At 42.7% G+C, this 13,953-nt stretch overlaps 1 protein-coding gene across 12 annotated transcripts in view; it reads left to right on the top strand.

Moving 5' to 3' along the window:
- LOC6584522 (amyloid-beta-like protein) overlaps positions 1–13,953 on the top strand; it is a 63,941-nt gene that overhangs the window by 639 nt on the left and 49,349 nt on the right. For 11 of the 12 annotated variants that reach the window (XM_044008158.1, XM_044008154.1, XM_044008152.1 and 8 more), the window contains one exon: positions 837–1,080. In XM_044008158.1, coding sequence (XP_043864093.1) covers positions 1,006–1,080 — 75 coding nt within the window. In that variant the 5' untranslated portion in view covers positions 837–1,005. Of the gene's footprint in view, positions 1–836; positions 1,081–13,953 lie in introns of those variants that run through there. The other variant, XM_044008162.1, reaches the window with a different exon arrangement.

Here is a 13,953-nt window from a genome sequence, read left to right as displayed (position 1 = left end):
GCGAGAGAAAGAGAGCGTGTGTGTGTGTGTAAGAGCGTGATTGTGTCTGTGTGTGCTGTGCGTGCGCACTTCTTTCAGATGAAACCAGCGAGTGTGAGAGAGTGAGAGAAAGAGAGACAGAGAGTGACTAAATGTGGGCTGTGCTGGCGACGCTTAATTCTAGGCGAACTAACTGCAGCTGTTTTTCCATGAGTTTCCACGAACTCCGATTGACTGCCAAGTGCAAATAGTTTTTCGTCCGAATGGGTTTTTTGCCCAACTGTAAACAGACATACCTGCCAGATGTACAAGAGTGAGAGAGAGACAGAGAGAGAGAGAGGGAGAAAGAGAGAGTATATATAGAGCATAAGTAAATCGACTCGACTCAGTTGTCTTCAGTTGAGCCAGGGCCCACGCAGTATGATGTGCAGTTAGTCGAGAGCAGCGAGTGTAGACAATAACGAGTGGCGAGAGGTCTCCAGAGTTGAGAGTTGAGTGTAGACTCTCTCTTCCTCTCCATCTCTCCCTCTCTCCCTCTCTCTCTCTCACTCATGCTTGCTCTCTCATATATGCCACGAGTTTCTACTACGTTCTACAATAAAATACTACTACGCACACACACACACACACTCACTCACTCACATTCACACACACACACACACATACACGCACACTACTATTCCGCTGCATAGTTTTTTGTTTTTTTTTTTCGAGCAACATCAACAATAAAAAGCTTTGATCGTTGATTGCGCTTGCCTTTCTCTGCGCTTCTCAACTGCTACTATCACTCCTAACGCCATTTGCTCTACATTCTGCTCTCTCCCTTTTTTTTTTTGATTGTTTTCATACTCGTGCAGTTGCAGTTGCAGTTGCAGCCAACAGTGGTCATACAGTGGACACAAAGTGTTAACGAAACACACAAAGAAACTGAAAGCAAAAACAACTAGAACAACAAATATATATATATACATATATAAACAAAAACTAAAGCAACCAAAACAAAAGCAACAAAAAATTGAAATAACAATGTGCGCCTCGCAGCGTCGTAATTTGTTGCTGCGTAGCCTTTGGGCAGCCGTCGTGCTCGTTGGCACTGTGCAGGTGAGTCATGCAATACCAAAATCCTAGCACACACACTCACATACACTTACACTGACACACACGCACACGTACACAGAGACAAAGTCGAGCTGCTCTAAGCGAGCCGCAAAATATGCCAGCGAAAAAGAGACTCAGCTCTCGCCGCTTGTCCTTACACAAACACACGCACACAATCAGAAACACGCACACACACACACACACACACACACGCACAGCTTAACGCGAGTGTGCGCAAATATTGGCTTAATTGAACGGTTTTTCTTTCACCCATTCTATTCGTTTGTCTTTTTTTTTTATTTTATATATATTTTTTTTTTGGGTTCTTTTTTTTGTTTTTGTTTTGGATAGCCAACCGCCAGCCGCCACCCTGGCAACACTTACACAACACGCAATTCGAGCAATTTGCATATGAAAGTCGCACCTGCTGGTCAGCAGGTGTGCACTAACAACTCATTAACTAATGATGACTATTGCGAAAAAGGAAAAAAAAAACAACAACAAAATGTGTAAAAGCAGAAAAGTACTTGAAGCCACGCAACGCTGATTGCTCGCTCACGCATTGTTATCAGCCGCAATTAACAGCAACAGCAACAGCAACAACAACAAGCGTAATTCCTTAGCCAGGGTTGTCATGGCATACAAGCGGCTTAAACACACACACACACACACATATATATTGGTAGCTGCTTTGAGCTGAGATTTTAAGCTGGTTCTGCTTTCTGTGAGCTTCGAGCTTCGAGCTTCGAGCTGCTCAATCGGCTCATCGATTGCTTGGCTTAAGCACATTGCCTATTCAAATGCATTTAAAAGCCATTTCTTCTGCTTCTCTTCTTCTACATCTACTTATCCTGTCTGCCTGCTGTTGCTGCTGCTTCTTCTCCTTCTTCTTCTTCCTCTTCTTCTTGTTGCTGTCGGCTAAAAGCCTCAAAACAATTTGCGCAAAAAATGATATAATAGAACGTGGAGATGCGCTGAAACAAAAACTAAAAACCTATCAAATTTAACACACACACACACACACACACACACACTAACACATAGTTAGAGCTATAATACGAGCGGGAGGGCTGCAGCGAGAGTGCTAGTTTTTAAGGGCTGCCAACACACTAAGCTGATTTATAAGTTGGCCAGCTGCTGCAACCGTTTCAGGTTCTCTAACCACCCCCGCTCACCGAGCCAGCCAACCACCGCAACACCCCACCACCCCTCCGCCCAGCCACCCACACTGGCTACCTTGTTTTGTGTGCTGCTTGCAATTTGTTTTGCCTTGCAATGTTCGCCTAGCTGAATATCCTTTGCTGTGCCCCTGTGTGTGTGTGTGTGTGTGTGTGTGTGTGACTGTGTGTCTGTGTCTATGTTGCCTGATACCTTAATGCCGCTATTCATGCTGGTCTTTGTTGCCAGCAATTTATGAGTAGTGACCCAGGGCAGAGGCCTCTAGCTGTCACTGCTGCCCGACCATTTGCAGGCCCTGTATCCATCCATGTTCACACCGACCCCTACACACCCCCACACCCACTCCCTGCCGGCTGCACCGCAGCAACTCCCACACGTCGCTCGTCAGCGAGCCGTCAACATTTGCCGTGCGCGTTATCAGAGGCAACGCATCGCCTGGCTCTTTTTTTTTTTTTTTTTTTTTTTTTTTTGTGGTTGTTGTCGGTGGTTGCTTACGTACAAGTTGCATTGCGAGTGGTTGGCTTCACGTATTTTCCAGTTGTTTTCAGTTTACTATTTTTTTTTTGTTTTTTTTTCTTGCTTTTGAGTCCTTTTGTATTTTGTATATATATATTGCTTGAAAGGACTCGTCGCACGCGCTTCTCTGACTCATGCGAGGCGCAGTGTGCAATATGTCCAGGCCCAAAGAACCGTCCGAGTCTATCGACTGCCTGAAGCCCGCTGCTCGCACAACCCATACAAAGTCCTCGCCGTCTATATTCAAGTACTTTCAGCTCAGTCATGGCAGGCAGGGGGTGGGGGTGGGGGTTGGTGGTTGTGGGGTGTGGGGTGTTCTGCTGTTGGCCATTTGATTGTCGGTACAAAACTGTCGGCTGTCAATTCGTGGAACGCACAGCTCTTAGCTGGCTGCCAGGCCCGTTGGCCATGTTAACTGCAATCCAACTAAACTCGTTCCAGCTGGCCTCAACTCGCAATTGTTTTAATGCGCATTATGAATCGTATGGCTTGAAACTAGCTGCCGTTGCTTGCTAACCACATAAAGTTCTTAATTGCTGCATCGCCATGAGTTTTGCACCACTTTGCACCACTCACGAGCCGTGGACCGAGGCTCACTTAGTTGGCTTACATTTAATTCACACACACTTTGAATCATCCGCTGATTATATAACATATGAATTCTGGCATGAAGCCGCTTCGTAATTCCCTCATGACTCACTCACTCCTTTGAGCAATAGCTTTGACTAAGTCCCTTGCTCTTGCTTTGGTAACATTCCCCAGCATCAAATTGATTTCGTTGTTGCAAAGCTTTATGATTCCATCACATGAATTACTCATCTTTTATTTGATAATTTTGCATCTGAATCAGATAGGAGCTGACTCGATAGGCTTTACTGTACATGATCAACATGACAGAGCTGGCCTTCATACACCTGCGGTAAAAACAAATAGAAGTGGTACTTGTAGTACTGTTAGAAAATCATAGCAACAAATTCAATATTTGGAAAAATAGTTCGAAATGTATTTTAAGATTAATATAGACTTAATATATACTTCATTAATATATATACTTCAAGTCTCGATAATTTGTACCCCACTTTGATTTAGCGCAATAAATCGAAAAAATTCGATCCTCTTGAAAAAAAAAAAATCGATCTCGATAATTCTCGATAAGTTGAATTTCTGTGTAATTAAAAAAACTGATCCACTTATTATTCCGACGGAAATCGGCTGTATTGTGATTTTAGATGCCAATATTACTTTACATCAATTGCAACGAATTGCTAAAATGAATTTCCTTAAATTTGATTTACGGTACTCCGAGATTGAAGAGAGCCTGAACAAGTTGGTTGTTATTTTCATATGTGGGCTAATCAACAAAAACTAGTTATATATTTAATACCTCCTCCAGGTTCGTCTTCCCCATCCACATGTTATGCTGTTAACAGAACTCTGTTAAGAGTTTAACTCAAGTTCTGCCAAATTAATAACAGTACATGTTAGTGTTAATATTCATTTTAAACTATTTTCCAAGTATATTTTCAAAATATTAGTATCAAGTTTTATTTGTTGGCAGCGATATATGTATATATGTATGTATATCGTCTACTGCCCATCAGTCATATGAATTTGGTGCCGCTTTTCCACTAGCTTCTGGAAAATTCAGATTGTTAGTTGTCATGAAAGTCGCACTTCATTCTCAGTGGCTCTTCTTCACAATAACTAGCAGAGTTGTTGGATGAATTTTACTGTTGAGAATCCCCATTTGCTTATATGATATATAATATAACCTCATGATTAAGTTGTATAGCACTTGCCCCAGTTGAGTCTCTGAAATTTATGTTGCTTTAATGCAGTATTGATCAAAATGTTATTAAAGGCCAATCAAAGGCTAACTTTGATACCATCTCAGGCACATGAATTCTCAAAACTTTCTCAATAGCTGTGCATGACTTCTGCTCTACCTAGACTTGATAGATTTTGTAATCACTAGTAATTCGTATACTCAGCTCAGAGCATGTTATTAAAGAAATACTAGAAATATGAGTACATTGAGCACATTGAGTATGCTGAGTATATTGAGTACATTGAGTATGTTGAGTATGTTGAGTATGTTCAGCACTTTGATTGCAATAAGTACATTGAGCATATTGAATATATTGAGTATAGTGAGTATATTGAGTACATTGACTACATTGAGTGTAATGCGTACATTGAGTATATTAAGCTCGTAAAATCAATGAATTTCCCACCGCTCAAGCATTAGTTATGCCTGTAACGCTGGTTGTTAAGCAGCTTTGCTTTAAGTGATGTTGACCACATATGAATACACACATACACGCACACATATCATCTATATATAGATGTGGCATATAAAGCATTTGCTGCCTGGCCACCGCTAATGATGAGCAAAAGTGCACAATTTGAGCTGTTCGGACATATCGAATGGAGAACCATTTACCAACGATTTAAAAAACACAGAGGGAGAGAGAGAGAGGGGGAGAGGGGGGGGGAAAAAAAGAAAGAAATAAACTGGGCAGCAGTTAATGCGTGGTTTGCCTTCAACTAGTTGTTGTTGTTGTTGTTGCTGCTGTTGCTATCAATATCGACTGGCTCCTGCTGCTGCTGCTGTTGCTGCTCCTGCTGCTCCTGCTCGCTGGCCGTGCTCCTTTGCGTTTGCATTTAATCATGGCTGGCCGGACGCTCGCATTTATTGCATGCACTTAGTCACTGGCACAGCACTTGCAGCTCATCTGGCCAACACCCCTCTCCACCTCCTTCTGGCTACCCACCCCCTGCTAGTTGTGGTAGTGGTGGTGGTGGTGCCTGTTAGCATTTATCAGGCTTGGCAATGCCAAACAACTTGGTCAGCAGCGTTGTCGTTTGCTGCCTCACTGACGATTGTCCTCGTCCACATTGACATCCACTTTGCTGTTGTTGTTGTTGTTGTTGTTGTTGTTGTTGTTGTTGTTGTTGTTGTTGTTGTTGCTGTTGTCGTCTTTTGCTGTTCGTGCACATTCATAAAATGTGGTGTCACAGTCCATGCACACCACCCATACACCACCCACTAGCCCACAGACAAACAGGCAGGCAGACAGACAGACTGCCCCGCACACACACACACACACACACTCGCACATATGTGAGTGTGCACTGACCCCACTTCCTTTCTATTTGCAGTGCCAGTGCCAGTGCCTGAAATCCTTTTGCCTTTTCTTTTCGCCTTTGCCTGCCCTGGCTTTAGCCTTTGCTTTGGCTATGTCCTTCAGCCACAATTCGAATTCTTAACTCGCCTCAACTCGACGCGACTCGACGCGACGCGACTCGACTCGATTCGTTTGGTTTCGTTAGGTTTTCGTTTTGGTTTGGCTTTGAATTCGTTGCGCCATTTGCTTCGCTTTATTTGTCTTCTTATTTTGTGGCCCCGTCGACCCTCGTCGACCTCTTCTCCTGCTGCCTTTCTGCAGCGCTTTTTTCTGCTTTTCTGTGTGTGTGTGTGTTTGCCATGTTCGTAGCCTGCTGCCAGTTAGTCAGTCAGAGTCTTCCCTTTATCATATCTGAACCCATATCCAGTTACAAAGCGTTAACGCTTCAATGATTTTTTCGATTATGCATTTTGTTCATTTCAACGTTGACACAAAGGCGCTAACCCCGACCCCAATCCGCTTCCTCCTCCTTCGGCTCCTCCTGCTCCTGCTCCTGCTCCTGCTCGGACACCCAGTCAGCCAAGCGCACTGGCTTTGTTTTAGGCTAATGTCATAGCTAAAGCCGAGGCGAAAGCTAAAGCTAAAGCCAAAGTCAGTTACATTGCCGCAATCCCTGCACCGTCCTGCCCGAGGCATAGGCCATAAAAATAGAATAGAGCTCGTTTTATTTTTTTCCGTCTCATTTTTTTCTTTTGCTCCTCTCTTCCTCTATCGTTCGTCTTCGTGCTCTTTTGTGTTGCATTGGAATAAGATGTTATTGAAACGGTATTGGTGGCAAGAACTTTTGCAATTTCTGCCGTTTGTGTGCTCTGACCCCGCCCCCTACCGCTCGTCCTGATCAAATACAAATGCCGTTGGGCGCATGGGTCAACAACACTTGTCCTGCGGCAGACGCTGGGTGACGGCTCTTCAGCTAAGCCCAAGTCGATGCCGTCGTCGTCTGTCCTGCCCTCTGTCCCCTCTGTCCCGCTGCTGCTGCTGCTGCCATGCTTCATAATCATCATGTAGCTGCTGCGAATGACGATTCGGCTGATGAGTCACACAATTAAACAAATGAAGCAAACGAAATGCGAAAGCAAGCCAAAGGTACAGGTCGTGGCTGAGAGGGGCGAGTGGGGGGCGGGCGAAGTGGCGCTGAGTAAACGAACCGAATGACACGACAAGATAAGCAACATAATTGTTTCTGTGTGCCTGAAGACAATTAAATACCCTAGCCTAAATGATAGACCATAACTTGGGCTCGGAACTATTAAAAGATTTATCTGATGATCAGAAAATTAGAAAACAACTACAAACCAAATAAATTTAGTTCCAATGAGAAAGGAGAAGGGGGTTAGATAGAGAGATAAGATAAATGCTTAAGCTACAGCTATATAAGAAGGGAGCTCAAATTTGAGTGAGTGCGACAGACAGAGGGGGAAAGAAAGAGAGAGAGACGGAGAAAGAGAGAGAGAGAGAGAAAGACAGGGAGAGAGAGAGATAGAGATAAGCTTATGGAGAGAGATAGCGAAAGATAGAGATATGACACATTCATTAAAAACGTAGAAAAACAAGAGAGATAGAGAGAAAGAAAAAAAAAGAAAGAAGAGATGAAAAAATATTAGATACAAAAATTTGGCATATGGGTTCAGAGAAAGAGAGAGAGGGAGAGAGAGAGAGAAAGAGAGAGATAGAGATAGATGCAAAGTGATGAAGAGATTTAGATTTATAGAAAGAGGGAGATGGAGAAATATATAGATGGATTAAGAAAGAAACATTCAGTGATGATGTGGAAAAAGGAAAAAAAATGAGAGATGAAGTCAGAAAAGAGAAATAGAAAGAGATTGAGTGATAAAATGATAACAGAGTAACCGAATCAAACACATCTAACTATATATAATATTAATATTATAGAAAGAGTCAGAGACAGATGAAAAGTGTGGTAGATAGGTAGAGGTAGAGCGATCAAGCAAGAGACGTAGCATAGAGAGAAAGAGAGAACAATATATTGCTGTCAGATAGATAGAGTCAGATAAGTATATGACTCAATAAATTCGAGTCCATATACTGATCGAGGTATATGCATATATAGATATGTATGTATATACATATACAATATATGCATGTGTATGCATATTCCCTATTGATTCGGCTATCGCGTCTCTCCAATTCAATTAGAATATTCTCGAAAGGAGTATAATTAAAACACATTTGGCAAGGATAAATAGCAAAATCGGTGTCGAACAAACGAACGAAGGCACACACACACAGACACACACATACACTCTACATTTTTACGGTACAAGTTTTGCGTTTGAAGTGCCAAGTAGAAAAAGCGAACAAGAGCACGAGAGTGAGAGAGAGAGGGAGCGGGAGAGGGAGAGGGAAAGAGTGGCAGGCTAACGCCACGTCGCCATTTTGCCAAGCTACAAAAGGAGGCAAAAAAAAAAAAAAAAGAAAAAGAAAGGGTGGACCTGCTAACTGTAACAGCAGCGCGGGGGGGGGGGGCGAGTCGCAGTGTGGTGGCATGGCGTTCAGCTAATGCAAACAGTAGCTGCTAAAAGTGGGTGGACGCGGGCCGCCTTGATGATAGCCTGCGTCGCGCTGCGCTGCGCTGAAGGAAGCTGCTCAAGCTGAAAATAAAAGTTCGTCCGATTCGTCTGGTTTGTTTGTATTGCACGTCGCTATAAGCAGCAATACATGAGTGTGTGCATGTGTGTGTGTGTGTGTGTGTAGGCATATACGTAATAGGAATACGGTGGCAAGCAGAGTTGAGAACGTGAACGTGAATGCCGCAGGAGAATGGGCCCAGGCACTGCTCGGGACGTGCAGCGACAACGTGCCAAACTGAAACTTGTGGCAGGTGCTTGAATTTGGCATTTTGTTGACTAAGCCCGAACGACTTTCCTTGTTGCTGTGATGGCACACCGCACCACGCCCCTCCATTGGCAGCCGCACATTTAGCTCCCACTGTCCACGTGCCGCATGCATTATTTGCTCAAGTGGTTTGGGAAGGCGGCAGCGGAGGGAAGGAGTCGGACTCCCCTGTGCCGTGGCATAGGGCTCACTAGTTCGGCCCGTGGCTGATTTCATTTGAGCCGCATGCCACTATTCAATCGCTCGAGTCACGTTGCCACCAATGGCAGCAATGGCAGCAATGGCAGCTGGAAGGTGTAGCCGACAAACTCGTTGCATACGCTGAGAGCAGGAATCTCGTCTTGACTTTTCCAGGCGAATTGTTTTTGGCCAGATTTCGTACGCCATTTGGGCTTGGGCTTGGGCATGGGCGAACGTCGCTGTCGTGGAGCATCATTATCGATGGTGTCATTAGCCATCAGTCGAGTGTCGAGTGTCGAGAGAGAGAGAGAGAGAGAGAGAGAGAGAGCGAGAGAGAGAGCGAGAGAGAGAGAGAACGAGTTGAACTGAAGGCACTTTGTCCAATCCGCTGATAAATAACCGAATAGATAAATGATGATGCGGCACACGAATGAATGAATAAATGAATCAATTATTTGCCCGCTGCATACAAATGTAGAGCTGCCACCCAAATCCCATCCCATCCCATCCCATCCCATCCCATTCCCATTGTATGTACGGCCATATGCCCAGCCTAGGCTACTCTAGAATAGCTAATGGCTATCCCAACGCCATCCGGAGCTGTGCCGTGAATTGCTTCTCTCTGCTAAACAGTTGCCTAATGGAACTCACATTGGAGATTAAATTGATGGATATGGGGAAATAAATTAGAGTGGGGGATTCTTGAAGAGTTTGTCTTAAAAGCATATACCCAATAGATCAACCTGATCAGCATTTAGTCTATTGTGTTTAGAATCTGCTCTTGCTAAGAGTATTGAACGCTGAGTTGGGGAATTACTTGAAAACTGGAAAGGAAATTATGGATATATTCCCTTGTCCTCTTTGAAGTAGGTTAGGCAGGGAGTACAACTTATAGCTTGTAGTCATATGTTGCTCATTGATGGGTTTATTTAGTTATTATGTTAGAGCTAATATAAAACTAAAGCTTACTCAAAATTTAGCACCGGTTTCTGATGCCTTCGGCTAATGCTTATTGCCTCGTTTTTATGCCTCCGACCAAGCAACGTTCTAGTTTCGTGCTTTAAGACATTTATGATATGATTGTATTCAATTTATAACTATGGCCTGAGCAGAAAGAGGCATTGCAATTGTGAGAGTTAGCTCTGATTGGCTGAGTCCATTCGAATGCATTCGCCTTCTGAGTGCGATGCGACGATTGCTTTCTCTATATAGATCAAGAGCAATCAATTGGAGCATTATCTGTAGTGCTTGCTGCACTCTAAGCTGCTTTGATGCCTCTTGCAATTGGAGGAATTCTTGCTCGAAGATTCTTTTGAGAGACCGAGTAGCGACTGCACTTGATGTTCTGCTGTCAATATTATCTTTCATATATGAATTATTAGTATCTCTGATATCTTATATTTTATGGAGTTGATTGATTGCCTGGCTAATTAGCTTAGAGTGCAAAGCACAAAGTTCTTGTTGTTGCTGTGGCGTAGAAGCTTTTGAAATATCATATATTTGATTTTAGTTAAGAATTCTTTGTATTTATGATAATTAATAATACATTTCAATTTGCATTAATAAATTTTAGTACTGTTTAATTTAATTTTATATTATTTTATTTTATTTAAAATTTTTATTTTTTTTTTTTTTTTTTTTTTTTTAATATGTTACACCATCTTGTACAAAAATTAAATACAAAATTAAAAAAAAAAAAATCTTGAATATTTATAACCTGTTTCAAACATATATATGTATATATAAAATACTCTGTGAAGCTTGAAAATTGTTTAGCTTAAGTGGAAATGTATTGAATGAGCTAGAGAAAAGTCGAGAGCTTTGCTTTGCTGGCTGGTTTATGCAAACAACTATCTCTCTCTCTCTCGTTCTCACTGTGTGTAATAGCAGCGGAGAGCGCAATGAGAGCATTGTCAAGCCCGTTCCCACTGATCTCATAGATCTCATTAATAATTCACTCGACTGCCTCAAGACCGACATCCACTGCTGATCATACAAGAATCTACTATGGCAAACATACAATATATCTTATTTAAGTAACATATACATATACACAGTTGTTAGCTAAGAGGCAGAACTCTTAGCACATCTCGCATTGCTGTCACGCTCTTCTGCTGGCTGAGAAACAGGAAATTTGAAAATGAACAAGAAGCGGCAGCAGCATGAAAATCACAGGGCAAAAAATAAAAAGGAAATGAGTCATGTAATTCGTGAGATTGACGACTGGGGATTTGAAAACATTTCGGTTAGCAAACAATTCGGGTGACAAGTTGCCTAGCTCTGCCACAAAAAAAGGAAAAGCAGGAAAAAAAATGAATGAATGAATGAATTCACTGACTAAATGCAAATAATCAAATTTCGGCTACGGCTAGGACTACACGTATAAAAAAAGCGTACAAACAAGCTGCTAATTACGTGACCCAATTAATTCTAAGCACACACACATACACACACACACACACACACACAGAGCTGTAGAAATATTCGCTTTTAAATTTTTGCTTTTAACGAGAGCGAACAAGCGAGGGTGAGTGGGAGGGAGGGAGAGGCGGACAGAGAGGGAGGCGTGGGTGGCTGAAAACGATGATAACCAAAATGTTTATTTGAAATGTGCGCCAGGAAATACATTTGCAGCATTTTGCCTGCTCACCAGGCCTTCGTCACGCCCACCGCCCACCGCCCACCGCGCCTCGCCCAACTCAGGCCGTTTGACTGCAGAGCAGCATTTGGGTATGCTGTTTTCTTTTTTCTATTTTTTTTTTTATTTTTATTATTATTTAGCTGGCGTTTTTGTGCCCGCACGGAAAATCCAATTTTATTTGCATTTTCATTAACAGCAAATAATAAAACGGAAATATGATTTTTATGCCATTCCCATGGAAAATGGCGACCCGTGGCACAGTTAACGCAGCAGCAGCTGCTATGCATGGCCCCCAGTCCAATCCCAGTGCATACGCCCACGGGCAACGCCCACTTCCAGGCTATTACAACGTGCATTTCCGTTTTGGCTTTTTACTGCTGCTGCTGCTATGGTAGTTGCTCCTGCTGCTGTTGTTGCTCCTGCTCCTGCTGATGTTGTTGCTCCTGCTGCTGCTGTTGTTGTTGTTGTTGTTGTTGTTGCTTTTGGGTGATTATAAGCAATTTGTGTTATAAAATCGCAATATTGCATTTTGCCTGGCTGCCTGAAACCCTTCGCCGTCGCCCCCCTTCCTCCTTCTCAAGTTTTCCACATTTTTTTTTAAGCATTTCTCGTTTGGCTTATTTTTCAATTGGCATAGTTTTCGCTTGCTTGGCATTTCTTCGCAACTCTTGCCTTTCCCCCCTCCCCATCGTCATGTCCAGCTCTCTTCAGCTCACCCCAGCTCTTTGTCGCCTCTTGAGTTCCTCTTGAGAGTAAATACATTTCTGCCGTAAGCCTCTAGCTTAGAGTAGCATTTAAAAGGGAAAATGCCAGTAAAATGCATTCATTTGATTCACTTTGCCTGCCCGCCAGCATTTGACTGCGGCTTGCCCTCACTCACACCCACACCCACACCCACACCCACACCCACACCCGCTCCCATTCAATTGTTCAGGTCCAGCTCCAACTCTCTCCTTCTCTCACGCTGACACGTTAATACGCACAGCGTCGCGTCATCGTCATTCGTCGTATTCCCCAAATCCCCTTCGGCTATCAGCGTGACGGGGGAGTTTGTCAAATCGAAGAGCAGTTCCGGATTGCAACAAAAAAAGAAACACCAAACTCCATTTAAGGGTCATAAAAGCGGGCGAAGTGTGGCCCATATGTGTGTGTGGTGAGTGGGCGTGGATCAGAGAGGGAGCAGAGGCCGGTCTGGCTGTGGGGCTGAAGCCATGTCAAGTGAAGCGCAATATTTGTGACATAAAACTCGCTATTAAATTAAATTTTATTTGCACATTCATGCAAAGCAACAAAAATATGGCTGACAAAATAGGATAAAGCAAAATGCAAAGAGAACAACAACAACAACAAGAGAGGGAGAGAGAGAGAGAGGGAAAGACTCCAATGTGTCCAAGTAAAGCTGGATGTGAAGTTTGAGCTATGCCCAGCTGCTGCTACAGAAATTGAATTTTACGAGCGCGTTTGCAGATAATGAAATTTATACACACACAGAGCGAGAGAGAGAGAGGGAGAGTACAGATGGACAGAGAGAGACAGAGAGTTAGTCAGACAGCTAGTCAGACAGGCAGACGCATAAATAAGAAGAGAATTGCTGAGATGCCTGGACAGCGAGTGCAAGCAGCATGCCACATGATATTTCATTCAAGTACATGGTAAATTTAACAAATGGAGCTCAAGCCAATGTTAACTAAGCTAGTTAGCTATTGTACTATTCAGCCTTTTATCTATGCACATTGATTGCCGAATCAAAGCTTGTATTGCTGAGGAACTTTTAAAGCAATTATTTATTTATAAATTGCATCTCAACTTGCAATGAGGCTGACTTGCAAAGCAGCTTAAATGTTCAACTGAATGTTAAACTGACTTGCAATCCAGCCCAAGTGCTGCAAGTGAAGCTGAACTTTGAGCGCTGCAATAGACTCACGCAAAACTTTCCAACTTTAATTTGATAAATTATTAAATAACTTTAGCTAATAGTTGACTTGATTACTTTTGTTCTCTGACATTAAATTGTAATCAAATAAAACTTGGAGATTTTTATAAAGCTAACTAAAGCTGAGGCTTAGCCAAAGCCTAACCTTATATATATGTATATATAGATCAATATGTAAGAGATTTATTTAATCAACATTTAATGTTAGCTTTACATCAGTTTGATGCACTGTTAAGTACTAGAGAAAAATTATGTAAAGCGGAGGCTCAGCAGAACGAATAAATAATAGAGGTGTGGAGCTTTTTTAGCTGGATCAAACTTGAGATGAGCAAGGAAAGAGATAGAGGGTAGCAGAGAAAGAGAGAGAGAGAGAGTGAGATAGA

The sequence above is a fragment of the Drosophila mojavensis genome, unplaced genomic scaffold (genome assembly GCF_018153725.1).
Source record: "Drosophila mojavensis isolate 15081-1352.22 unplaced genomic scaffold, ASM1815372v1 contig_136, whole genome shotgun sequence".
Lineage (NCBI taxonomy): Eukaryota > Metazoa > Arthropoda > Insecta > Diptera > Drosophilidae > Drosophila > Drosophila mojavensis.
This window is presented reverse-complemented; position numbering and strand designations above follow the sequence as displayed.